General features: G+C 53.7%; 8 protein-coding genes across 8 annotated transcripts; 3 read left to right on the top strand and 5 right to left on the bottom strand.

Moving 5' to 3' along the window:
• Positions 1-150: 150 nt before the first annotated feature.
• Positions 151-3,260, bottom strand: CDEST_00829 (Putative sterile alpha motif domain-containing protein). The gene is made up of 3 exons (XM_062916988.1): positions 1,818-3,260; positions 469-1,752; positions 151-407 (listed from the first exon to the last, which is right to left on the bottom strand). Exons 1-3 carry the CDS (start codon positions 2,332-2,334, stop codon positions 379-381), a joined length of 1,830 nt encoding a protein of 609 aa, XP_062773039.1. The 5' UTR covers positions 2,335-3,260; the 3' UTR covers positions 151-378.
• A 1,057-nt stretch (positions 3,261-4,317) lies between these two features.
• On the bottom strand, positions 4,318-5,021 carry CDEST_00828 (Putative large ribosomal subunit protein eL29). The gene is made up of 4 exons (XM_062916987.1): positions 4,894-5,021; positions 4,770-4,821; positions 4,563-4,665; positions 4,318-4,483 (listed from the first exon to the last, which is right to left on the bottom strand). The coding sequence occupies exons 1-4, from the start codon at positions 4,898-4,900 to the stop codon at positions 4,451-4,453; spliced, it is 195 nt and encodes a 64-aa protein (XP_062773038.1). The 5' UTR covers positions 4,901-5,021; the 3' UTR covers positions 4,318-4,450.
• A 369-nt stretch (positions 5,022-5,390) lies between these two features.
• Positions 5,391-7,894, bottom strand: CDEST_00827 (Putative mitochondrial carrier protein). Its single transcript, XM_062916986.1, has 4 exons — positions 6,847-7,894; positions 6,140-6,705; positions 5,803-6,040; positions 5,391-5,744 (listed from the first exon to the last, which is right to left on the bottom strand). The coding sequence occupies exons 1-4, from the start codon at positions 6,948-6,950 to the stop codon at positions 5,624-5,626; spliced, it is 1,029 nt and encodes a 342-aa protein (XP_062773037.1). The 5' UTR covers positions 6,951-7,894; the 3' UTR covers positions 5,391-5,623.
• Positions 7,895-8,602: 708 nt separating this feature from the next.
• CDEST_00826 (Putative peptidase C2, calpain, catalytic domain, peptidase C2, calpain, large subunit, domain III) lies at positions 8,603-12,628 on the top strand. Its single transcript, XM_062916985.1, has 5 exons — positions 8,603-9,218; positions 9,295-9,674; positions 9,732-9,942; positions 10,002-10,315; positions 10,371-12,628. The coding sequence occupies exons 1-5, from the start codon at positions 9,201-9,203 to the stop codon at positions 12,016-12,018; spliced, it is 2,571 nt and encodes an 856-aa protein (XP_062773036.1). The 5' UTR covers positions 8,603-9,200; the 3' UTR covers positions 12,019-12,628.
• A 1-nt stretch (position 12,629) lies between these two features.
• On the bottom strand, positions 12,630-15,418 carry CDEST_00825 (Putative Zinc finger C2H2-type). Its single transcript, XM_062916984.1, has 2 exons — positions 12,994-15,418; positions 12,630-12,855 (listed from the first exon to the last, which is right to left on the bottom strand). The coding sequence occupies exons 1-2, from the start codon at positions 14,373-14,375 to the stop codon at positions 12,738-12,740; spliced, it is 1,500 nt and encodes a 499-aa protein (XP_062773035.1). The 5' UTR covers positions 14,376-15,418; the 3' UTR covers positions 12,630-12,737.
• Positions 15,419-19,182: 3,764 nt separating this feature from the next.
• Positions 19,183-20,971, top strand: CDEST_00824 (Putative alcohol dehydrogenase, zinc-type, GroES-like superfamily, NAD(P)-binding domain superfamily). Its single transcript, XM_062916983.1, has 7 exons — positions 19,183-19,490; positions 19,565-19,619; positions 19,674-19,820; positions 19,883-20,444; positions 20,498-20,526; positions 20,586-20,678; positions 20,753-20,971. The coding sequence occupies exons 1-7, from the start codon at positions 19,409-19,411 to the stop codon at positions 20,847-20,849; spliced, it is 1,065 nt and encodes a 354-aa protein (XP_062773034.1). The 5' UTR covers positions 19,183-19,408; the 3' UTR covers positions 20,850-20,971.
• A 1-nt stretch (position 20,972) lies between these two features.
• Positions 20,973-22,653, bottom strand: CDEST_00823 (Putative tRNA endonuclease-like domain superfamily, tRNA-splicing endonuclease subunit Sen15). Its single transcript, XM_062916982.1, has one exon. It carries the CDS (start codon positions 21,442-21,444, stop codon positions 20,974-20,976), a length of 471 nt encoding a protein of 156 aa, XP_062773033.1. The 5' UTR covers positions 21,445-22,653; the 3' UTR covers position 20,973.
• Positions 22,654-23,179: 526 nt separating this feature from the next.
• CDEST_00822 (uncharacterized protein) lies at positions 23,180-24,901 on the top strand. The gene has a single exon (XM_062916981.1). It carries the CDS (start codon positions 23,752-23,754, stop codon positions 24,805-24,807), a length of 1,056 nt encoding a protein of 351 aa, XP_062773032.1. The 5' UTR covers positions 23,180-23,751; the 3' UTR covers positions 24,808-24,901.
• Positions 24,902-25,388: the final 487 nt, after the last annotated feature.

Below are 25,388 nucleotides of genomic sequence, written 5' to 3'. Positions count from 1 at the left end.
CAGCGTACCACCAGCTGTCTCCGATTGGCAAAGAGTGTACCAAAGCAACCCGCCGGCATTCAACGCTCTCACAATTATGAACAGCCCATAGCTTGGTGAAAGTGGAGCCCTTCCTTTGCACGCAGCCGGAACTGGGGTGATATCTTCCTATATATGTACAGAAGCACGAAACGAGTCCAAACCAACCCTCTGCATCCTTTTCTTACCGTTTTACTTCATCACGAGTAAACACCCCGCAGTTTCCAACTGTCCATCCCGCTAATTCTTCCCATCCACTCATCAACAGCCACCCGGGGTCCATGCGTGCCCCGTATGACTGATACAGTGGGTACATTACGAACACCCGATATCCCTTGGCGTCGGTTTGAAGAACCGATCTCAAGCAATTTTGCCTTCAGCCTTGGCCTCTGTTCAGGACGTTTTAGTTAGCTCCGATGCTGTACGTGGCTCACTCGGCCTGGTACCTACCCTTGACTTGCTCAAAAACCTTCAGCATCTTCCGCCTAGCTCCAAGAGCGTTGACCCCACGGTCTTCCAGGGCCTTGTCATCAAGCTCGATCAACTCATGCCACTTCATGTCCTTCAGGTTCTCAGTGTACTTGTGCAACCGCAAGCTTCTCAGCCAGCTTGGGATATCCTGCAACAAGGTTGGGTCCGTTGGATCTTCAGGCGGCTTTGAGCTGCCTCTCCGTCCACGGGGGGAGCGGCCGCGAACCATGTCAGAGTGATCCGACAAATAGCCCTCATGGTTGCCCATGCCCAACTGGCCCACATTCACGGAAGGAATACCGCTGTTGAGGAGTGGAGAAGCGCCGTCGTAGGCACTCAGAAAACCGTTGTTTTGAGGCGATGCAAAAGCCATAGGCCCAAAGCCGCCGCCGGGCTGCATTGCGATGCCAGGGGAACTGGGCCTAGACCGATGCTGGCCAAAGCCGATGTTCTGAGCCTGCAGAGCAAGCATCTGCTCGCGGCTGAGAACCTGACCATGCTCGTTGATCATGACGACATTGGCACCGGGGAAATTGACGCCCTGATTGTTCTGGGGCATCCCTTGCTGGCCGGGAGCGCCCGGAGCGTCGTTGGAACGGGCACGGCGATACTTGCGGACATCATCAAGGGCAAAGCGGTTGTTGACAGTTGACAATGCCGCCAACTTCATTGCTGTAGCGTTTGCGACCATGTCCGCCTGCGTGCCGCTGTTGCTGGCGTTGAAGTTAGCTACAAGCGGAGTGTTGACCATCGAAGCCCAGTTGCCACCACTGGGGTTGTAAGGGGAGAGGAGGGGCAGGTCTACAGGCTTGTCACTGGTTGTCAAAGTGGTGTTCTGAATGTTCTGATTGCCCGAAATTTGCGGACGAGGGGATCGCAAACCAGCTGACGGGGGCGGCTGAACGAATTGGCCCATGGGTGGCTGGCCACCGTGGGGTTTGGATCCCTGACCTGACTGGTTCTGGTTATTGGAATCGTGGTTGTCACCAGGGGTGGCAATGGTCGGGGCAGCCAGGGGTTGGCGGGAATCACCCACGGCGCTGTTACGGTTAGATGAGGGAGGGTTGCCGGTCTGTTGCGTAAACTTGGCTTTCTCGGTAGCAATGGCTGCAGCGGCATCCGGGAACATGGCGTTAATGGTGGACGGGTCGAGACCAGATTGCCGCTTGCCGGTCGCAGTGCTCGCGGGGCGAGCAAGAGAGTTCCGCGACGAGTCGACGTTTAACTTGTTCATAGCATCGCTGAGGCGGTTCGACATGGGGTCTATAAAAGTTGCAGGTTAGTGGAGAACTACCAAGGAGATAGAGAGCGTTGCCATATCCACTTGCCTTTGTCGAAATTGGCTGGGGACAGAACGCCCGACATGGGGTGATTCTTGCCCATCTGTTGCAAGACCTGGATGAAGAAGCGAATTTGAACCTGGGTAGTCTGTTGCAGCAAGGCATAAAGAGCAGCAGTGCGCTCGGCCTCGCTGAGAACTCTGAACCACTGCTCAATGGCGCTCAACTCATCCTTGAAGTCCTGGTCCAGAGTGGCCGCGGCCATTTCTTCCAATGTCGTCTCATACTGGTCAATATCGGCAATCCACTGTTGCGCAATCTTATCTTGAGGATCCGTGTCTGGATTGCCGTGACCCTGGCCCTGCTGGGAACCGTAAAAGTCGGACGAGGGGCGGATGCGGCTCGAGGGCGACGAGTTTGAGAGTGCGGCCATGTCGGCAGACGCCCTGAGGTGACTGTTGGTACCAATAGCTCTTGAGGAGGGTGGTCGGAGGGAGGGCGTAGTGTTCGCCTCTGGGGTGCTATTGCGGTTTCCCGCGATGTGACTGCCAGACATGTTGAGCATTGTCGACGGACAGTGCGGTTACGACGGGGCAGTAGTCGCGCTGGAAGCGGCGGTAAGATGTTTGTAAAAAAAAAACACGATAGAAAGTTGGCAAGTGGCTGATGAAACGATGCCGGTGGCTAAGTGATGGATGTCGTGTCTTTGTCTGGCGATGGAAGGGGAGTCGGCCCGGGGGAAGGAGGGACCGGCGCTGTTTCGAGAGTTCCAACGACGGCAAGGTCAATCGAACCAGCGGGCACTCGCTGGATTTTCTAATGTGATGACAGGAGCAAGAACAGTGGTCGCTACCGGCAGCTGTCGACTAGGCGCGAGCCCAATTTGGCGATCAGGGTCGCTGCTTGAGAGTAAGAAGGGTTTTCCCCCTCTTCTTCAGGTCTTGGTGTGTCCAAGTGAAGACAGTGTGGCCAAGACGGCCTGTTACTTTTTGCTCTTTTACGATGGCAAAGCTCCGACGGCGGCAATGGTGAATCGTAGGGTACGTATTCGGTGCCCAAAGCTCCTGCAGAAACCTGCTGACCTCAAAGGAGTCGGGATCAAATAAGAGACCTGCTTAACACATGTCTATTCGACAAATGTAGCTAGATCTGGTCTGTCGAGGTCCCGAGGCGTTGGGGTTATGGAAGTTTTGGACAAGAGCTGAAGAAGAGTCCCGTGAAACACAGGAAGAGAAAGATGCCGAATGTGCTTTGTTCTGTTTGGCGACCAGCCCAGACGAGACGCAGGCAATGGTGGCGCAATGCTCTGAAAGACTGGAGAAGCCAGTGGAGGTGAGGGGCAAGTGAGCAACGGTAAGTATTGCTCTGGTAAGCGGGCAAGAATTATTCAAGAAATGCTGCTACCAGGCAGGTAATACAATGTTCAAGGCTGGCGTCGTCTGAAAGTATTACCAAAGTAAAGGGGGTGCGGTAAGGTAGGGGAGAGGGAAGAAAAAAAGGAGGACGGAGTTCCCTTCTTGGGTCTGGAGGAGACGTATTCGTTCATGCTGTGGCAGCCAACGAGCCGGGGGGGAAGGGTTCGGCAACGTGGCGTAGCGGCGGCCTGCTTAGTCACAAGGTTCGTGAATACACCACGCTTGGGGTCCGTTAAGCAAGGCCCAGAGAAGGATATTCCACGGCGCCAATTACCTACTAGTTACAGTGCCTACCCAAAGGAGTCCCTGCCTGCCTAGATAGGCAGTCTGCCAGGTTTCCCAGGCCGCTGGATTTCAAACCAACGGGGGGGGATAGCGCCCCAGACATAGGTAGGCAAGACGGGGTAATGGTTGGAGAGAAATTTCAACCCTCAAGGGGATAAATTTCCAGGTACCTGCTGACAGTCTATCCGTACCCAACATCCTAACCTACCTCAAAGGTCATGCATGAGGGCGAAGTGAACATTGAAAAGGGCTAAGGTCGAATCCGGGACCTGTTCCTGTCACCAGGAACGGGCATTAACACATGCATTGGACACTACTGCATCCTCTTGCAACGGGGACTCTGCTGCTATCATCGCCCCAGATGTAACGTTCTTCTGAGTTATCGCCTCCATTCTACATGGGTAGTATTCGCCAACGTCAGTCAGCGGTTTAGATTCTGAAGCCATCAATGTTGTCGGTGTGCAAGTTGTAGTACTCTGCACGATGACAAGGCCTGCCAGACGAGGCTAGGACTCTTTCATTATCGTCGTCACTGCCTATGCAGTCAACGTGGCCTGTTGTCTTGGTACTTGCTGAACCCGAACAGATGTCGCTGACATCTGTTAAATGTACGTGTAGTCAAGACCCTGCCGGCCATGACGTCTTTATCCTGACTGGTCGGCGATGCTCTCGACGTCCATTGATGCTATTTGCATCACTATTTGATCCTCATATCGGGCCATGCGTGTCTCCTTTCATCACGTTGCTCATCCTGCCATGGTAGCCCTTGGGCAGTATTCGCACTTAAGCAGCATCTGACAGGAGCAGACACACGAGGCATCCGTTCGACACGTTCTGGACAGAGTTCCGAGAGGGTCGAACCGTTGTTGATTGATTCGTGTTGGCTTATCTTATTTGCCAATTCCGTTTCATTTCCTAATACCCCAATGCATCGCAGCCGTGCCGTAGAAGAGACCAATAACCATAAGCCTAACTCTGCGTCTATGCCGTCTCGCGCTTGCCCTCCTTCAGCTCCTTCTGTGAGACATGTCAGCGGGTGTCGTAGACGTAGCCATGACGTTGATGGGTTCATGGCCGGGTGGGATGATCGTACCAGAGCCTTCATGGTGCCGTGCAGAGCGTGGCGATGGTTACGACGGAACTTGGGGTCGGTACCCTTCAGGGACGGGTATCTCGAGGTCTTGGGCTTCTTGATACTGTAGGGCGGAGGCAAATGCCACAACGTCAGCAGTTCACCCTTGATTGAAAGGTATGGAGCATTGGACTAGTTTGGCCGGATAGGAGAGGGACTCAATCGTACCCGTTGCGGTGCGCCTTGCGCGACTGGTTGTGCTGCGAGGAGTTCTTGGACTCTGTTGGTCGAGATTAGCCAGGCCACTTCCGTAGTAAAGGGGAAGAAGCAAGAGGACGAGGGCGCAACATACTGGCCATTGCTGCGGTCGGAAGGTGCCCCTGACGTTGGATACTGAAGTCTGAAGTTCGTGGTGAGGTCGGGGGATTTCGAGTAAGTCAGGATATCGAGTCCTCTTTGCCGTGGTGCGCGTGGGCAGGAGCGAGCGTCGTGGTGGGGAAACGAAATTTCCGTGCCCTAACGGTTGTGCCAGCCCCGCGCCACAGTGTGGCTGATGACTGGCATGGCATTCTTTGGTGACCTGGAGTGCACCACTTGCTAGGACGGTGGACAGGATATTTAGACTGTACATATTTCGCTGTCAACCCCTACGCAGCTGCATTGGTAGCTGTGTGGTTTTGTGTAGATGTAAAACAGAACACAGCGAGTGCAGCAGCCAAGAAGCATGCTGAGCCTTGCAAGTAACCACACACATACGCCATCGGACGTGTTCAAACAGGTCTTCGCGTAACGAAAGCTGCAAATTGCCAGTATAAAGCACTGTAACCGAAAATACGTTGGCTATTGACTGGCGGTAATATCCAGCCCGTCCACCGGTCATGCTGTAGTAGCGCCGCTCCTCTCTCTGCTTTCCTCCGCATTGCGGCTTCCTTTACCCGTTAACCTGGCCCAAATCGTATGCTTCTCATTCTATCCACGCCCGTCAGGCACCATCTAGATTCGCTATGCGTGATGCAACTGCCTCGTTACCACAGCTATGCAACATTCATGCAATGGATGCGCCCGATGGCCCGCCTCACAGTTCAAAAAGGCTTCATTGAAGATGTGTGGCGGACCGCCGCGGCACTCTGCGTGACGGTCTGCAACTGCTTCGTACGCATTTTCTTGAGATAACGTAGGAAGAGAACAAACAACAGTTCCATGCTGCTAACAAATCAGCACTCGATCATAATTATGCAGAGGCAGTTGAAGTCATGCTCACCGCTCCTTGGTCATCATCAGGATGCCTTGAACCAGAAGACCCTTGAGAATCTGAGGCGCGATACCCTTGAAGAGGCCCGAGACACCCTCCCGCTCCAGAATAAAGCTCATAACCTCAACAAAGCTGCTAAAAGGCTTGCCCTTTCTTTCCGGCGGTGGCCGGGATTGCAAACCTACCTTGGCTACGATAAGAGGTTGCGTGGCAATGGTCGCCAACGATTTGGAGGCGGCGCCTAGCACTACGTCGGGGTCAGCACAAGCTCGCATACTAAAGTCACAAATTGGTCAAACCCATGCAGGGAGAGGGTAGGGAAGGGAACGCTCCGAGGCCAACATACGGAATGCCTCCCAAGGCTTCAGGTTGTTCTTCCCAGGAAATATAACTTCCTTGAGCCGCTCGTAGGCGCCATATGTGATGGCGGGGTTGACGACCAGTACCAAACTCGCCTTCAAGCCCCTCCACAGGCCAAAAAGACCATCGTCTCCATCAATTACTTCCCGCGCAGTATCAACAAACCCTTTTCTCTCTGTCTTTCGCTGCGTCTGCTGTCTTGTCGTAATGACAGCAACAGGAATCGTACAGAGCTGTGCGACCGCACCAGCAACAGCGCCAAGACTTAGCTCAATCAGTGTCGAGGGCGGCGCCGAGCTTTTGGCCGAGCGCAGATAGAGAGCGCGTACGACGGAGTACCAGTAGAAGTAGGCAAAGTTGGTCGATGCGACGCCGAGGAGAGAGCCGCTCATGCCGGCATATAGGCCCTTTGGTCCATCTTCGGCAACGATTTTGCTCAAGGCATCCCAGGTAGAGGAGTAGTGAGGCTCAACGTGATCCGTCGGTTCGGCCGGTTCGGTCGTTGCCGTGGTGGACTGTGGTTTGACTTGGATCTGGAGACGCGTCTTGACGCTTTACATGGGGGTCGTCAGCCAAGTTTGAACATGGCCGGGGCCGGGCAGGTGTAAGTCTGATTGAATTGATTTGAAGGGGATTAGAATGGATTGAGGGTAGAATGTAGGTGCAGCATCTCGGCGATCGCACTGCTCTCACATGTCAAGAGGATACACCAAGGCGTTGGCAAGCACAGCGCCGGACGCGCCAGCAACGGCTTTGCCCCATGGGGCAATAGGAGCTGATTTGGACTGCGCAGCCATTGCGAGGTTTTCTTTACTCGATGGCTAAGAGGATTGTCTGGGTTTCTTGCGATCTCAACGGCCGTACGCGTTGTGGCCCAAGGGGAGGGATAGTCACGCCAACCTCGGTAACGGCGTCGGCGTTGGCGTTCCACGCCGATCAGGATCCGAGGTAGAGAGGAGAGGGAGAGGGCGACGATGGGGCGGCGAAGAAAGACGAAGACAACGACGACAGCGATTAGAGACTTGCGTTTAATAGTTGACAGCCAGCAGGATAGTCTCCAGCGAGAGGAGGAGAAGTCTATATCAAATGACCGTTGGACTAGCCGGGACGCAGAAGCCAAGCTTTAAGGCTGTTGGCGGGCATTCCCCCATGACGGCACTTGTGCATTTGCGTGGACGCGCGAGTCGACGACCTCGGCCCTTTGCAACCAGACCCGGACCGCCATATGCTCGGTTAATGTAAGGTCACTTGGTGGGGTTCGGACAGAAGCAGTGATTATATAAGCCAAACTATGGCGACAGATGCCAGAGCCGTCCTAGTTTCTAGCTTGTGTCAGGCCATGACCGGCAAACTCGAGGTGAGATGGCGGGCTGCGCAACAAGCGTCGCGACCCCGATAACAAGGGGAAGCTCACGACTGTTCTTCCGACATATTCAATTTCTATAGTGTTTACTTGAACACACATGGCAGCGACACTTTAAACCGGATTAACTAGATATGCTAATGAGGTACGCTGTCATATTGAGAGCAATGTGGCCATTGAATTAGGCCAGACAGCAAAAGCGAAACAGTGGGCGACGCAGTCTGTACTAGGTATCTGATCAGCTTTGATAAGTCATGTAGAATGATGGCGGACCTGTGCCGAAGATGATACTATATCTGTGGCACCGTGTGTTTCAAGTATCCAGAGTTTCACTCTCAACGTACCCTCATGTTGTGTTCATGGGTCTCATAATTACAGTCTTTACAGCATGCCAGATACGGTATGTTACCGCCGCAGGGAAGGCTTTACCTTCGGGGACGCTGGATAGAGTCTAGTTGACGATATAAGTAGAAATGAACAACCTGCACCAAGATAGCTGCCACCTTGTCAATCTTACAACCATTACCAGAAGAGTGTGTTTATGTGCTTCAGTGCTTATGCAGATTACCTCGAAGCATAGGCAGGAACGACAGGCGCCTCTGTGCCCAGAAGGTACCTTAGTTAGGTATGGTTCCTAGGAACCTGGGTAGAGAAGCACGGGTAACTTGCCTGTACCTAGGTCGTGTAGATATCTACGAAGTATCTGTACCCTGCTTTGTGCAGCCAACAAGCGCCTTGGCCTGGCTGCCTTGAGTCCCAGCGTCATTGTTTTTGGAAATACCAATCCAAGCAGCTATTTCACTACCTCTGCTCAGCTGACCGTCCATCTGCAAAAACTTCCTTTCCCAATCGTTTCCAATACTTGCAGTGCGTCTTTGACACTGCAGGCAACAATCGACTCGGGCCCGATTGGACGCGTCGTGCGGCCAAAGCCCCCTAGACGTCGCTAACTCGCCGTCTCGCTTCCCCTCATCTCCATCACCCTACATCGATCGCTTTCTGTGGCCTAACTTGGTACGGCTCATAGTCCAGTCCGGTCCATCCCGGCTTGTCTCGTTTCCCCAAGACTAAGTATTGCCTTGTTCGGTCTGGCCTGGGCCTGGCCTAGTGTCGTCTGCCGTTAGGCCTCTCCAACTCTGCTGTTCGAGGCGGGCAGATTTGCTTTTGCACAGCCCCAATCGAGTGCCCGCTCCGACGGCCCAACCCATCCTCACTTCTCAAGTTCTATCGAACCCCCGTCCCCCGCGCCCGTCGCAGATTCGCCACCGTCTCCACGACACCGGGCCAGGTTCGGAGCCACGGCGTCAGGACACAGGCCTGGGAGTGAACCAGTTTCCACGTCGCAGAGGTGGAGAGCCGGACGTCGCAGAAAATCGTTACAAGAGGCGCAGGCAGTAGCGGCAGAGCTACTTCTCTTGTCTTTGAATCAGTTTCGCCTGTCAACACCGTCGCAGGGCCTCTAGTACTCACAACATCAACTCCTCGCCTCCATAACATGCGACAGCGATAACTTGCTGCTGTTGCTGCTGCTGCTGCTGCTGCTGCTGCTCCTGTTAATGTTGGATCGTTGCTCAATTGCCTTGCCCTCTTGACTCAACCCTTGGCACTTGTGAACCCCGCATCGTCACACTAATTCTGCTTCACTCGCTGGTTCCGATTCCAGCAATGATACCCGGCGGGAACCATGGAAGCTAAAGCCATTGTGAGTGGGACTTTATATAAGGCTTGTCCTATGTGAATGGACATTTTCGACTGACATCCGTTATTCTAACGTGCAGAGAGAAGAGGCCTTGATGGCCAGATCATCAGGCCGTGACGCTTTGAATCATGCAATTGCCGCAGCCGACTTGTACATGAAGGCTGCCAAAGAAGCCGCTTCGCCCGCCGACCGCGTTCGTTTTAGGAAGAAGTGCGAGGGACTCATTACCCATGCTGAGCAGCTCAAGTCCTCGCCAAAGGCCACTCCCGCGACCACAACTAAAGCCACCACTGTCATCACCTCGGCGTCGAACCCTAACTGTCATGTGCGCCAAATACCCTCCAACGAGAGAGCTATTCTTTTGCGCTCGTCTCGGCTACATGGAAATATATTCCCACCCTGGCAGTCCGACCCTGTTGACGGCACGTTCTCCCTGCCCGAAGGAAAACATGTCTTCTCGTACGTTGAATCGATTCCGTTGCCCCGCCTTGATAAAACACCTCACTCATAAACCAGTGACCCGACGGAATACACCATGTCGCCTCGACAACAGTCGATCCTCGAAGGCTGGAAACGCCCCGTGGAGCAGGCCAGGGAAGAAACCGTAGACAGAGACTTCATGGCCTCGGATAGCGACTGTGATCTTGTACAGGATGTCACGACAGACTGCTCAGTCGTAGCCAGTCTATGTGCCGCCATGAAGATTCTTCAGAGGGGCAGGCAATCAGTCAGTTCGCGACCATCACGACATCCCAGGATTTAACTATCGCTAACTGCAGTGGTCAGGTTCTCAGTTCCATCATGTTTCCGTACGACCACGCTCAGGGGCGGCCCAAGATCTCAAGGAGCGGAAAGTACATATTCCGCATGCACTTCAACGGCTGTTTTCGTCAAGTCGTTGTGGATGACCGACTGCCTGTCTCGCGGAACAACCGCACATTGTTCGTTGTCGATCGCAAGAATCCCAACTTGCTCTGGCCGGCCCTTTTAGAAAAAGCCTACTTGAAGGTTCGAGGGGGCTATGATTTCCCCGGGAGCAACTCAGGTACCGATTTGTGGGTCATTACCGGATGGATTCCTGAACAACTGTTTCTTCAGAGGTGCGTAGAAGCCTGCCCCGTAGCTATCAAATTGTGATAGCTAATATCGAGACAGTGAGGATGTCGATCTCGAAGGCACTTGGGACGACATTAAGGAAGCGTACCGTGCTGGCAATCTTATCATCACATTAGGCACTGGACGGCTAACACAGACGGAAGAGGATGCCCTGGGTCTCGTTGGTGAACATGATTATGCAGTGCTAGAGATTGATATCTCACCTGGGGCCCGCCGGCTGCTTGTCAAGAACCCGTGGTGTGATGGTCTTGTCTGGAAAGGCGTTGGATCTTCCGGACTTCTCGAGAAAACAGCGGCCCTATCGCTATCAGATACGTCTGTGTCGGTAGAGCCTAAGTCATCGGAACACTCGAGGCCAGTTGGTTCTTTCTGGATTTCGGTCGAGGACGTTGCCCAAAACTTCGAGTCCATGTACCTGAACTGGAACCCGGACATGTTCACACACCGGCAGGATCATCACTTTACATGGCGGGTGCCGACGAAGAACATGACGTCCTCCCTCGCCCACAATCCGCAATATTCGGTGCTCTCAAGCAATGGAGATGAGGTATGGATCCTGCTGAGCAGGCACTTTGCAGACGAAGAGCTTAATATTGCGCGCAACAAGTCGGCTTCTTCGGCGGCGCCATCGAGGCAGCTGGGCTTCACAAGCATATTCATCTTCGAGAGCGAAGGCAAAAAAGTGCAGGTGAGAGAGGGCTTCGTCTACCAGGGCTCCTATGTCGACTCACCGCAGACACTGGCCAAGTTCAGACTTCGCGCCGGCAAACCCTACACCATCGTCATGGCCCATCAGGATCTACCGCTGCACGACTACTCGTGCACATTCACCCTCTTCTCACGGACGCCTCTAGAGGTCAAGCCTGCCGAAGAAGAGATGAGGTACTACAAGGAGTTCTCCAGTGCCTGGACACGGAGAACCGCCGGGGGCAATGCGTCATCCATTACGTACTCACAAAATCCTCAGTTCAGCATATCGATCCCCAGGGCCACGTCTCTTTCCATTCTCCTCTCGTCTGGAGACCGCGAGGTGGCCATTCATGTTGATCTGGTCTGGGCACACGGCAAGAGAGTCACCTCGATCGGAGTCAAGGACGTCGTGGCCAGTTCTGGCGACTATCGGAGAGGCAACGCTCTGGTGCAGGTCCCTTTGGTGGAGCCGGGCACTTACACCATCGTCTGCTCGACGTGGGAACCGGGTCAGCTTGCCGATTTCGGCATGCGTGTGGGCTCACAGGTAGAATGCCAGATACAGCCCGTGTTGAGTGACGGCGCCGGCCTGTTGCGGACTCGCACACCAGCCATTGCCTTCAGCGAGGGGGAAGAGAAGAGACGGGCGCCTGTCACGGTAACACGACTTTCTCGGGCCCAAGTTGTTGCCCGTTGCCCCCTCTTGACGGGACGGGACGGTCAGCACATCCCTACGACGGCAGTCCGTATCTCTCTTGTGTACGGGAGAGGACCCGAGGAGTCCGTGCTTGCCATGTCAGGCGGCGGTGAGTTCCGGGAGCTCACTATGGCTGTCCGAACACAAGAATTCGACCTCGAGCCCGACCGTTTGCGACAAGACCAGCTATGGCTCGTTGTGGAACAGCTCGGCAGCCACCAAGGTCGCCAAAGCATCGAGGTGGAATTCTTAAGTGACAATGCCATTCACGTCGGCGACTGGCAGATTGTTGATGGCTAGCTAGACCACTTCTGACACGAGGGAGGAGAGAAAAAGGATCATGTTGGTTTAACAGGAAAACAGACATTTTGAAGCAGCCATTGCAGCCTTGTTATGTATATTTTGCATGAAGGCGGCCACACACTCTGTACGAAGGCACCTCAGAAAGTTGATGGTATCAAAAGAGGGACGGAACCCCATCCGTGTTGAACGTAGCTTATATCAGCCTCGGAAAACTTTCCAGGAGGTCAAGCTTCCTCGCCCCTAGGGACAAAGGAGTGACGAAAAGCTACTATGATAAACGAAGAAAATAAAAAAATGGAGGACGTGACGCGACGCGAACGACTCGTCAATGTGGTATATGATCCACCGCAACGCCAGAATTCTCGCAATCGAGACCAAAAACGATTCCCGTCATGAACTCGTTGCCACACCAGCTCAAAGAGCCACAGGGCTTGTGCCAAAACAAAGTATTGCCTCCTCCTCCCAATCGAAATACAGAAACATGACCAAACAAGAAAAATCAGCAGCGCCACTGCTGCAGGTATCGTTCCAAAGCTTCCAAACCCCTTCCCTTATTTACACAAGCTAGCTACACCTTGTCCTAAAGCCGATTGCAGCCATACCACCTCGAAAAAGTCGATATTGGGATGCAAAAAAAAAAGATAAAAATTTGACCAGAAAAGGGTAGGGGAATGTATATACGTTAATGTCGTGAACCGGCCATGGAGGTCAGTTGGCTAGGCAGGGCCTCCTCTACGCCGTCGACCGCGATTCGGTCCATCCGGTCTTTGCGACAGGACATCCCGCAAAAGCGGGTCGTCCTTATCCTTGTCCACGTGGTGTACACGAACATGTCTGTGTGCTCAGTTAGTCAGAAATTCCTCTCAAGGATAAGCGTGAGTGCAACGAGAAATGCCAACACCGCCTGTATTGCAGGAGCACAGAACATTCTGCCTGCACCAAGAAAACACAAGTGATCAGGGGCAACCATACCTTTGAAGATTGTCTGGACGTGGATATTTGTGTTCTCTGTCTGGGCAAAAGGGACAAACGTATCCAGGAGAGTCATGGACGAGGCCGTGCCTTATCATTTCATTCTTCCTCTTGAAACCTTTGCCGCCTTCGCTTCGAGGACAACCCTTGACCGAGCAATAGTGAGGCCGGGCAGACGAATGAACATTGGCGTGCGAGTTTAGTAGATACTGAGTCTGGAACGGCGCAGCATTGCACCCCGAGAACGTGCAAATGTAGCCAGTTTGTGGGTTTGTGAGGCCATCAATACTCATGCGGTCTGCGACAGAATGGGCTGGCGTTAAAGCTGTGTGATCTGTGCTCGGGGTCTCTGCTGTCCCACTACTGTAGTCGGTGCTTGGCCGATGATGGCCGCCGTTTGATGAAGAAGAGTAGTAATAGGGGCTAAGAGAAGGTATAGTGTGGGCGGGCGATGGAAGCTCTCGTCGGAAACCTTCATTGGGAGAGATTGGTGGCGACGCTTGACCGATTGGTAGACCGGCTAACGACGGTAAACGAGGGATGTTTGCCGGGGGCGAGCGTGGAAATGAGGCAGCATGTCGTACGCAGCCCATATCATTCTCTGGACTCATTGCGGTTTCTGCCAAGCGCTTGAAGTCCCCAAGCTGGGCCCTTATAGACGGTAATGGACCATGACCGCTTCCGTCAGATTTTGGGGAATCGAGGAGGGGAGGCAGGCCGCCGGGTGCCGACTGCTGTGAAGGGCTCACTGGGGACGTGACCTCGGCATTGCTCAGGCTAGGCACTGAACGGCGCGGCGCGTGGTTGTTGCTGGCAGAATAGACTACAGCGGGGGCAGCCAGAGCAGGGCGCTCATCGCGTATAGGTAGGTCACGACTACCGATCCCTAGGGGTACCGTCTTGTGCTGACCTCTTGGCCCGTCACCCGAATGGTCGGGGCTAGATGTCGCGGCGGCAATCGCATCCAAGGCAGGAGCTTCGGTAGCAGTGAAGGCCAAGGCGCCCGCCGCAAGAATCTTAAGATCGAAAGGTTCAGCCGGCTTGGTCATTTCGCGATCAGGAGACGTCGGGGAGGACGAGTCGTCTTCAGACCCATTATCCGAGGCAAGGGGCTCCAGGGCAGCTGCATGGGCGACTTCTGGCAGCCTACCGTTCCCAAGATGAGATACTAGTACAGCATCGCCTTGGATAGGCTCAACCCTGCGGCGACCGTGTAGCAACTTCGGACCGAGGCCAAGTTCGGGCGGAGGACTGGGCGAGGGCTGTAATCTGGGACAGTGAGCTTGCATTTGCGGGCTGTCGTGCGGAAGAACGTCATCGGGGTCGTAGCAGTCGCTTGCAGCTGAATGTTGCAAGTGGCTCTGAATAGCCGACGCAGTCATAGTTGTCGCGACTGGAGGGGGTGGTGGCTCGCAGCGCAGGCGGTATTAATCCGCCATGGATCAGAATAGCAGTTTACGGTTGTACCAGTGGCAGGCGGCAACGGTGACGACGAGAGCAACTAGAGTAGGGCGTGCGGTAGATGTGAAAGTCGGATGGGTAGTCTTGTCGCAATTTTTGCAACAGGCTGTATAATCTCGTCTAGTCCCTCCTCGCAAGGCGGCAGCTGCTGGGGCCGAAGAGAGCGACGAGGAAGCGTCGATGCGGGCGAGATCAGGTCGTTCAAGTGATGGAAGTGATGATGGTAGTGAGTGCGCGTCGCGTGTTCGGCCCCGAAACAGCTATTGCCGCCGTCGTGGGCAACGGAAGTAAGCAGCCGTTGACAACGTCGAGTATGCGTGTGGAGGGTGAGAGTAGGAGAATATGGAGGGCGGGCTGAGAAGATGGAGGGTGGCCGGGAGTTGGTGAATGGGATGCGGCGGCGTTTGGATGTCAAGGACGGAGGACGGAGGTCGGTGTGGCCTTGAACAGGGGTAGGTGGGAATGTGAGCGAGGTGCAAGCGTGGGAGTCAGTCGGGTGCGTAATTCTTTGACGGATAAAAGAGGGCGCCCAGGGACGGCAACCATGCAGATGCAGCCCGAGCGAGGGCCAGTAAGTGAGGGAGGAACGCGGTGGGGTTGGAGGGAGGGGGAGAGAGGGACTGAGAAAGAGAGAGGGAGAGGGAGAGAGGAAGAGGGAGAGGGAGGGAGAGAGGGCGGTTGCGCAAGCGGTATGCGGTAGGCGGTGGGCGGGAGCGGTCGGTAGGACAGTCAAACGAGTGGTGGCGGAATGACTAGACGATAGATAGCTTGGTTCTCGGCTGTCGTTATCCTCTCCTTCGTCCGTCGTCAAACTCAATGAAGACAGGCAAGCCGTGTAGTAGAGAGAGCCAAGAGAGAATAAAGAGCAGAAGGACAGGTCTGAAAGGGACAGCACAGGAGAGGGCCGTTCTTGTGAGTGCCAATTCGATGTCTGGTTATTGTGAGAGGTTGCTTCTAGCGCATAATCTCTTGGGAGCGTGTGAGAGATACGCCCAGTGCCACAGATAGATTCAAGGGACCGCGTGACCCCGGCAATGAGCAGGAAAGGGACCTGTGGGCTTGGGGGACGTGGAGGCGAGAGATGAAAAGATGCCGGGTCGCTGAGAAAGTGGATATGGGATGGGCGGAATCGTACATGGGGATTGGGGGCAAGGATGCCTTGGAAGTTGAGGCTAAGTCAAGGTGTCGTCGGGTCTCCGTGAGGCAAAATAGGCGACACAGCAACCGTCGTGCAATGTTAAGGTGTGAGCTACCCTAGGTAGGTAGGTAGGCATTAGGGCGCGTGTGCATTGGCCCAAGCCCGATTCTCTCACCGTTGAACATCGACCCATGTAGCAGTATCTCACTTGTGACTGTTGGCAATGTCAAGCACGGTCGGATTGCTGAGCCGACATGCTCGAGCTGCAAGCAGAGCGATTAATTTTGACGGTTTGCCCAGAGTGATGGCGCCCATCCGTTGGTGGCCCCGAGAGAGGCATGGTAGGGAAACGATGTTGCGAGGATGGGCCGTGTAAGGTCTGGGAGGGTTGTACTTACTTACCCGGTTCGATTCGGTTCGGTTCTTTGGGAGTGAAGAACAGGCCTGGCCAACCCCGCTTGGGGGGGTCAAGACGGCGCAAGGTGCCCTGTCCTAACTTTGGCATAGCAGGATACCTCATATAGGCCAACGCGTGCACGTCTCGCAGGGTTGTGGTCAGAGGGCTGGGCTTTCTTGGACAAGCATGCGCAGTGTTTTTGGCAGATGTGTACCGCATGAAAGTTGGCTCTTCTTCCAGGTAGGGACGACGAGGAGGGGGGGAGAGAGGCAGATTGGTTGGGCCAAGGCGACAGGCCGTTCAAAGAGGGTGTAACTTCCCTGGGCTGCAAGGCGGGTGACTGACACAACGCAATCGATGGATGGGACGGTGGACGAGGCCGCCGACGTAAAGGTAGACGGACTTTGACGGACGTGGAAATCCAAGACGGAGACTGAAAGCAAGTGTAAATGTGATGTGGGCGACTAAAGACGGAGGCCGGGATGAAAGGCCAAGAGATGGGATGGAACACATACAGACGGGACGGGGGAGCGACCGGGTCATTGGATGACATGATGGCAAGGGGGGAAGCGAATTCTGAAGTGAAGGGACGGACGATGAGGGGAGGATTAGGTAGAGAGGGAGGTGGGGGGGGGGGGTCACTACAGAGTACTCAAACGAGACCTGCCTCGAGGCACTGCACTGCACATTGCTTACTTCAAAGTATCCCGCAAGAGCACGTAGCGCCTCACTCCTTCATCCTACGCTCACTCTCTTCCTGTAAGAACAATTGTTTTCTGCGACTCAAAACCTCGAAAAATAGAATAAATAAACAAAAATGTATAAAGAGAGAAAGAGAGGGGGCTAACGGCCAGAGCGCGCAACTCTCCGACCCCACCTCCTCATCTTCCCTTCATCCTGGTCTCCGGTGGCCTTGCTCTTTGGTCACTTCCGAAGTTCCAGGAACCAAGGCATTCCAAGCGCCGCGGCAAGGCGGCACTGCAACTCCACTATGGTTACAATCGCAGTCGCAATCTTACAAAGCTCTTCCCAGGGGGTTGGCCTCACGGATGGAACAAGAGCCTGGGAAGACGGTAACCGCAACTCAATCTCGGTGCCCTCTGCTGTCTAGACCCTCCCCACCCATGGTTTTGGCGGCAACAAACACTACTTGTACCGAGTATAACCCCAATCTCCAATCTACTGCGCAGTGTGCCAAATAGCCGCAGCCAATGCTGTGGCAGGCCGAACGGCGTGGAAGTGGAGGCTCATTCCAACGGGGGGCATCATCTCCCTGATTGCTGGCTTGTCAATCTCTGGCGCTGCACCAAAGTCATATTCCCTCTATCTTGCTGGGTGCCCATCCGTGCAATAGTATCAGTGCAGAAAGGCGCCTTGGTCCCACTACTATCGGGCTACTCAACCTCCCACGAAAGTGGTGCAGGCCCGAAATGAGCTATATGCAATGGAAGAAAAACGAAAGAAACGGCAGAGAGAACGAAGAAAGAGCCTCCACCTTCCCCAGAAAGCCCCCAGTTAAATCCAAATACAAAGTTATCTGCTGTCACCTGTTCTACATTCCGCCAAGCCTATGCGTTGTTTTGACGAGACCTTGCCATAAGCATCACTTCTTGGCTGCCGGTTCAAACTCTGTTCCTTTGGAGGCCGCATTCTTCTCCGCCTTGCAACTTGCATTGGAGTCACCGCCCAGTACTTGTTTTGCTTTCTGTCCCCCGCCTCGCGTGTTCGGATATTCCCCAGTGCTTCGTAGTGCTAGATTCCCTTTCGGGTGCAGTTGCAGGTGACACCTGGTTTCCCCACACTTGTCCATCTCCAGACTCCAACAGTACACCAAGGTACATGAGCCTTACTCCTCTCGAGATATTGGGCCCTGCGATTGGCCTGGCAGTTTAACGCCCGTCCAATGGTTTACCATGCGATCTCGGGCGATCCACTAAAACCCCCCTTTCTGGCCGCGCTTGGCCCATGCGTCCAAGCCGCTAAGCCTCTAAGCCTCAATCCGCTAGACGGATCAGCCAGTGAGAGGGTCCATTTTTTAGGCCCATGATTGGACGACACTATACAGCCATGACAGTGACCCAGCCCAACCCTTTTGCTTTTCTTTTCTTGGAGAGTGCACAGCATCTGGGGATTTCGCCGAGCCGCCCAGCCATCCGATTAATGTACACGCTGACGTGCCAGCGCACCAATGTGCTTTGGACTTCCCTTTGGATTGGTGCCCTGGAGTGATATCGAACATGGAGGAGCATATTGTCTTCCGAGGCTTGGTTGTTCCAGGTCCAAATTGCAATATGGCCTCGGCACTAATTCTCGAGACTTTCCCGCAAGTGATCCCTTTTTGTGCTGTGTTGAGGTGAACAGCATCAGAGGACAATCGCCATCGTCCGGAGTGATGTTGTGTAGGGTTTCCCTAGATATCTACGCTTTCCCGCCCTCTGAATCGGCCGCATGTCGTCTGATTGCCAAGCCGTTCTCATCAGAGCCCCTTGAGGGACTTTTGCCCCCTACCTTTCCCCAGTCGGGACGGTTCTTCAGCGGACGGCATGTCCCCAGTTTCTGGCGCCCGCCAGATGACGGTTGAATCAGATGTGGTACCGAGTACCCAGGCTTGCCAGGGAACGGAGCTTATCTCGCTTGCGACCTACCTTACCTCATACCAGAAAACACACAAATTCGGTCAACTTGGGACTGATGTGATTGATCGACTGACAACGCGAACTGTGATTGGGAATGCAATCTGTTGTTTGATGGAACAGCTCCCTGAAGCCAAGCCAAGTCTTGACACTGACAACCCCGTGTTTCATTCTCATTGCCTGTACAGCAGCACTGAGCTCATGGAACGTAGCGACTTAACGCCTCAACAAGTAGAAATTAGCCCCTAATATTCCGTTCACGTAGGCATCAACCTCTGTGCCGTCCTCTTGAATTGATTTCTTTTAGGACTCATCGCATATATATGGATCTGGCATGAGCATTTACGATATCTCTACTTACTTTCATCAGCATGTCCCTCTAACTGCTACTGCCCAACTTGTTAAATGTCATGTAGCAGCTCCTCGACTGTGTCGTGATGTTCTGCCTCCCACAAGCCCTCGTGCCTAAATGCCAACAGTGTGCACACATACTCGCACGGGGGATGCTCCGATGAACGGCGGCGACAGTGGAGGCGGTTGAACAGATCGCGTGTGATGCACCCAACACATCGCATCACCAGCCCACCATCTCCTCATTCATCATTGCTACCACCAAAGTTGTGAAATTTCATCCGGAGTGCCTCGGGTTTCCCCTTCTTTTTGTTGCTCCTTATTATTTCCACGTTACGCCCGTCTACTTGAATAATCCAAGACTGCAACATCTTGACCGTTCTAACGGCCCTCTGTTCACTTCTCAATTCACGCTATTCCGCATCCAACCCCGCAATGTCCGCCACGGGTTCTATGCGTGCCGTCGTCTTCAACGGACCGCAAAACGTATCCGTCGAGCAACGTCCCATTCCTACCAGTTCGTCGCTCCCGCTTCCGCCTTCTTCAACCACTTTCTGGACTGCCAGTTATCACTAACAACCAGCACAATAGTCCAGGATGACGGCGACATTATTGTCAAGGTACAGGCTACGGCTTTGTGCGGCTCGTAAGATAACAGTATGCCAGTTTGTTTTGATCCCTCAAGCTCACGTAGTCCGAGGGAGTTGCATGTGTTTCGCGGCCACCAGCCATCCGAGACAGGCTTCATCATGGGTCATGAATTTACCGGCACAGTCGTCGAGAAAGGCGCTGCTGTCGCCACCTTGAACATTGGCGACAGGGTTGTCTCCCCCTTCACCTCTTCTTGGTAAGCTTTCTGAAACTTGACTACCTTCGCGGTATTGCCGATTCTCATGCCCTTCCTTCCAGTATGCAATGTTTCTATTGCAAGAACGGTTACACATCCCGCTGCGTTCGTAGCAAGCTTTTTGGATGCGGTGCCCTGGACGGTGGACAAGCCGAGTACGTCCGTGTTCCCGATGCCGACGGAACTGCCATGACAGCCCCGAGTACCATCTCCGATAATGCTCTGGTGCTTATGGCAGACATCTGGCCAACCGGCTTCTTTGGCGCCAAGTCTGGATTCAGCTTGCTCAAAGAGGAAGAAAGATCCAACGCCACCGCGGTTGTCATTGGATGCGGACCGGTCGGCCTCTGTGCCCTAATTGCAGCGCTGGAGTACCGCCCCAAGCACCTCTTTGCCATTGACAGCGTAGACAGTCGCCTGGAGCTTGCCAGAAGCCTTGGCGCGGAGCCCTTGAACTTCAAAACAGATCGTGCAGGCATGGAGAGACGGATCAAGGAAGCCACAGAAGGTCGTGGGGCCGACGTTGTCATTGAAGTCGTTGGCCTGAGCCCAGCCCTAAGAACTGCGTTTGATGTTGTTAGGCCATGGGGCGTCATTGCCAGCATCGGAGTCCACAACGGCGAGGTACGTGACAAGACCAATCCTTAGGTCGAAAACCAGTTGACTCAACGGTACAGATTCCGTGGACGGGTACAGAGGCGTATGGGTAAGTATGGCCTGTCCGAAAATCGACAACAGTGTTCTTTTCGCCAACACAATCAATAGGAAAAATCTGAGACTGCAAATGGGCCGATGCCCTGTCCGAGCGATCTTCCCCGAGGCGCTTGCTCTGTTGGAGAAGAAGCAAGACAAACTCGGGTGAGTGTGCAGCGTTTCTCGCAACTGAGAGCTTTTACCCTTCTATCTCCCGTTGGAGAGCTAACGTTGGTCAGATTCATGTTTGACCGCATTATGCCATTGAGTGATGCTGTCGAAGGATATGCGTTGTTTGATCAGATGCAAGTCCAAAAGGTCATCTTTACTCCGTGATAGTGTGTCTACACAAGACCAGATGGGTTCCCCTACTTGGAGTTGGGACAGGTAGCGGAAACGTACTATCAGTGTTGGTGGCCAATGGTAACAATTGAATAGAAACAGCATGGCAATTGATGCTCTAATTCTGTCTTGGCTTCACAATGCCATCGTGAATGAGGTAGTATGAAACCGTCGAGTCATCATGGACAACGGCGAGCAGGAGTCTTTTTTGGCGGTCTGTGCCGCGCCAATCCCGCTTCGAGGGTGTGTCTCGACTTTGTTCCAAAGTAATTGGCCGCGGCAGAGCGTCGATGGAGTCGAAAATGTTGGCAAAAGAGCTCAAGGTCCATTGCTCGCTGAGGTGGACGGGCAGGACCCATTCAAACTCGGGCGCCTGGTTTGGGCGCTTCCCAGTAGCCTGCTCGATTCCCAGAGCCTCGATCTGCTCGTCCGGATGCATGTATAGGCGTGATGGTGGTAGGCCAGAGATGATGGGCCGTGGTCGGCTTTTGCCATCATCGCGAAGTTCAACTTCTGACCAGTCATGCTGGTCTCGAAGGTTATCGAGCACCAGAGCAGCAAGATTGTCGAGATCCTTTGCGGCAGCCATTTTTGGCCAAAGGTGGAATGATTTGAGCCGAGTTTAAGTTGATTGGTGGCTGATGGGAAGTGGAAAGAAGACGTTGGGGAGGGAGCAGGCAGAAGAATACAGTGCAGTTATGAAGAGGCTGTGAAGAGTTCTCAAGGTTCTCAGAGCGGGTGGTGGCTCCAGGCGTAACCCAGGGTGAGGAGCCAATCATACGCCATGGGATGGCTCGGATTCTATGTGAGATGGATTATGCAACCTTACTAAGTACCTAAACAAATGACCTAATATGCATCTACCGATGTACAGGTACGCTGCTGCTCCTCGTCAAGCGCGCTAGTAGAACCCGGCTGACGCTGAGCAGGTTACCGCTACCTAACTTTCTTGTCTCATTCTCTACTGCAGGGTCGAACACAAGTAAGTAAAGGGCAGGATGATGCACTAGTACAATTACATTGACTTTTAAAGCTGCGAGAGGCATTAGCAAGTGCAAAGATCTGCAATGTGGTTAGGGAATGTCAAAAGTCTGTACGATTGGAATGCTGGGGCTTCCGGACCTTCCCTATGGTTGGATCATGCGATCACACGGGTCTAGAATTCCTTCTGCTTCGGGGTTCGATCCACAAGACACCAGTCAGTGAAGGAGGAAGCGAGAAGCCCCGAACCAATCTGGAGTATCCAAAGTCTAACACCAGGGCGCCTTACGAGTAGGCTCGTTTTCCACTTCGTCCCATTGTATACAGGTCGCTGACACGACAGCCTGTCTGATTACCCGACCTAGGACTGGAGCGCAAGAATGCTGCGGTAAGTGTACAGGGCCCTTGTGGACTTGGACTTTGACGTATCGACCTGCTGAAACTTAGCTCAGAACCTTGGGCAATGGACACACGGCCGGGCCGCCCCCTTTCCCCCCGGCGTGTTTTCTATCGCTGGAGCTATTGCTTGCGATGCACTCAGCATCGTGGATACTGACGGATCACTAGGGAAGATAGTCCCACTGAGACAAGAGTCCCCCCTCCAATGCCTAGGCTAAGGAGCAAGCGAGGAAGGAGAGATACAAGTAAGCAATGCAACGGATGCCGAAAACTCGGAAACGACGCTCGTGAGACTGCAAGGGCGCGCCATAAGCAAACAGTTGCAAACAGTTCACCTACGTAATCGAACAAACGAAGGCCGCAAGTGCGTGCACAAGCCACAGATACCGTCATCAGATACTGTCATCAGATACCGTCATCGTCATGTGTGCGTGCGTGTGTGCTTGCGGAGAGATACCTTCCTCAGTATGTGTTTTGCCTATGTCTACGTACCTGACTGCAGGAATGGTAGGGCCCGATGTGGCCCAAAACCCGCCGCAGTTGCATTTTGCATTTGTATGACGAGGTGGGGACAAATGCTTGTTCCTGCGCTCTCTGCAAGTCTTTGGTTTCCCTGACGTGCTGACAACACTACGTGGTCACTCTCACTCGCGCCGTATACAGAATCCGAGTCTGCGGCGCTGGCGGTACGTGTATTGACGTAATGGTCCCAGGTCTGCGACGGCTATTCGGTGGGCTCTCGGGTACCTCCACCCACAGATGTTTCCACGCAGGATACCATTCATTGGCTACGGCTGGGACGGATACCTAGCCGACCCCTTTACCTATTCTTTGCCAAATCTTCCCGCCAGGTTCCAAAGTCGAAGGGGTCCAGACCCATATCAATGCTTTCTCTCTTCTATCCTGCTTTCTCACTGAAGCTTTGCCATTCCTTCTTTCTTCCCTCTTCCCCACCACCTTTACGACTCACTACTTCCGGTGACACCGCACCCTGTTGGACCAACATTCAATTTAAAAAACCTCACTCTGCTGTTGCTGCATCTTGTGTTCTTGAGATACCCTACGCATGCGTTCCGCTTTATTCCCAATTCCCCTTTCTTCTGTTTGACCTGTACGAAAAGACGTCTTGTACGACTGCTGGGTCAACATTTACGCAGCACACTGCTGTCATCGTTTCTCCACCCTCTCACGTTTGTACAAAACCCCCAGCATACAGTCGGTATCGTCATTCATTACGGTCTTCGACACAGGCGACCAGCTGCGGGATCAACAAAAGCCCCTCTAAATCGATATACCATCTACAACGCCCCGTCGAACTTGCTTTCGTTAGCTGGCCTGCAGCCCATCGAACTGACGATTGATTGCATTGGAGTTACCCCTACCGACCTCAACTCATTCACATCGTCCCACAACGGTTCTCTGGTTCCGCTGTCACTAGGAGCACCTGCGCCTAGGGACCTTTGGACCCATCAGCTCCAAGCCTTTTCGGCAAACGAAACAACACACGCCACCCACTATGTCACGCCCAGACTCGTCGCTAGACAGTAGCGAAAAAGAAAGGGCCATGCCACTTGACCAGTCAACCACCGACACGAAGTTCTCCGGTACTAACACTGACAACCACACCGAGGACAAGAAGCAGGATGTTGAAGGCCGGATACCAACAAGTGCGGCTTCAGCGGCAGTTGCCACCGCCGAGCGCGACTTGTACGAACCTTACCAGAACGGCTACCACTTCCCACCAGCACATACGAAGAAGCAATCTACCATGATTGGCCTGAAAGCTTTTTGGAAGTACACATGCACGCCTCTCGGTTTCTTTGTTGTTCTCTACGGCCTCAACGTCGTGGCTTGGGGCGGCATGTTGTTCTTGCTGCTCTGCAACGCTGCACCGGCCATGTGTTATCCTACATGCAACGATATCAACTCTCCCCGTCGCAAGTGGATCGAGTGGGACTCGCAAATTCTAAACGCTCTTTTCTGCGTTACGGGCTTTGGCTTGGCGCCCTGGAGATTTCGCGACCTCTACTTCTTGATGCAGTACCGTATCTTGAAGAAGCCTGAAGCTCTTGGTCGTCTGGCCGGCATCCATCGAGGGTGGTTCCGGTTGCCTGGGTCGGATCAACTTCCCGTCCACATTGGTCCCCAGAACGTGGCTGAGTTGGCGTCCGAACAACCTGTTCTTCAGATTCCGCACCCGGAGAAGGCCATCCCAGATCCACCTCTGACTGGCGTCCGGGCGCCTCCTACGGCCATCTGGAAGATGGACTTCGTCATATGGTTCAACGTATGGAACACCTTCTTACAGTGTGTTCTCTCTGGCTTCATGTGGGGAATGAATCGCTTCGACAGACCTAGTTGGTCGACAGGTCTCTTCGTCGCCCTTGCGTGCCTGGCGGCCGCCATAGGAGGCTTGATGATGTTTTTTGAGGGCAAGAAGGTCAAGAGCATAGAAGGAGTGCCTCTTAGCAAGGAGGATGAGGAGCGCTTGGCAAAAGACAAAGAGATGGGCGTCCAGCATTATAACAATATCAAGGATAAGAAACCGAAGGAGCCCAAGGGGAAGAAATAGGGGCGTGTCACAAACCGATACCTAATCAAACCCAGTCGTATACGTATATGAAAAATAATAGCATCGTCCACACAACAATACACTTTGTTGCACTGGGAGGGTTGATGATGCTGTTGGGTAAGCAACCACTGGACATTATCACCCAAGGCTTTCTGTGTGCTGCGGCGGGAATGACATTGATGTTGCGTAGGAGACATGGTGCATTCGGAAAATCGACCGGCGCAGTGGGATCGAAAATGCACAGACAACAAAGTTTTCCTTGGTCATAAAGCACCGGTTGCAGTGCCAGGCAAGTAAGCTGTTCTTCTCGCTCCATACCCAGCTTGCCCTCATCTGGCGTTGTTGATCCGAGGAACGAGTCACAGGATGTTGTTGCATGGTCCTGCTCCGCAGGACACTAAACAGCCTGCAAGGTCACAGGCGCGCAGTTCAGTTGTCCGAGGTGAGGTACCTGCTAGCGCTGAAGATACAAGAACTTAAATTACCTGCAAGACACTGGAGGTAACTGAAGTGCTCCACTGATAAGCCGCTCAACCGCGCGCTTGGTACCTCCCTCTAACTCCGCACTGCGTCGCTGGTTC

This window comes from Colletotrichum destructivum, chromosome 1 (assembly GCF_034447905.1).
Source record: "Colletotrichum destructivum chromosome 1, complete sequence".
Classification (NCBI taxonomy): domain Eukaryota; kingdom Fungi; phylum Ascomycota; class Sordariomycetes; order Glomerellales; family Glomerellaceae; genus Colletotrichum; species Colletotrichum destructivum.
The sequence above is the reverse complement of the archived record's forward strand: the minus strand, read 5'-3'. Positions and strand labels throughout refer to the sequence as shown.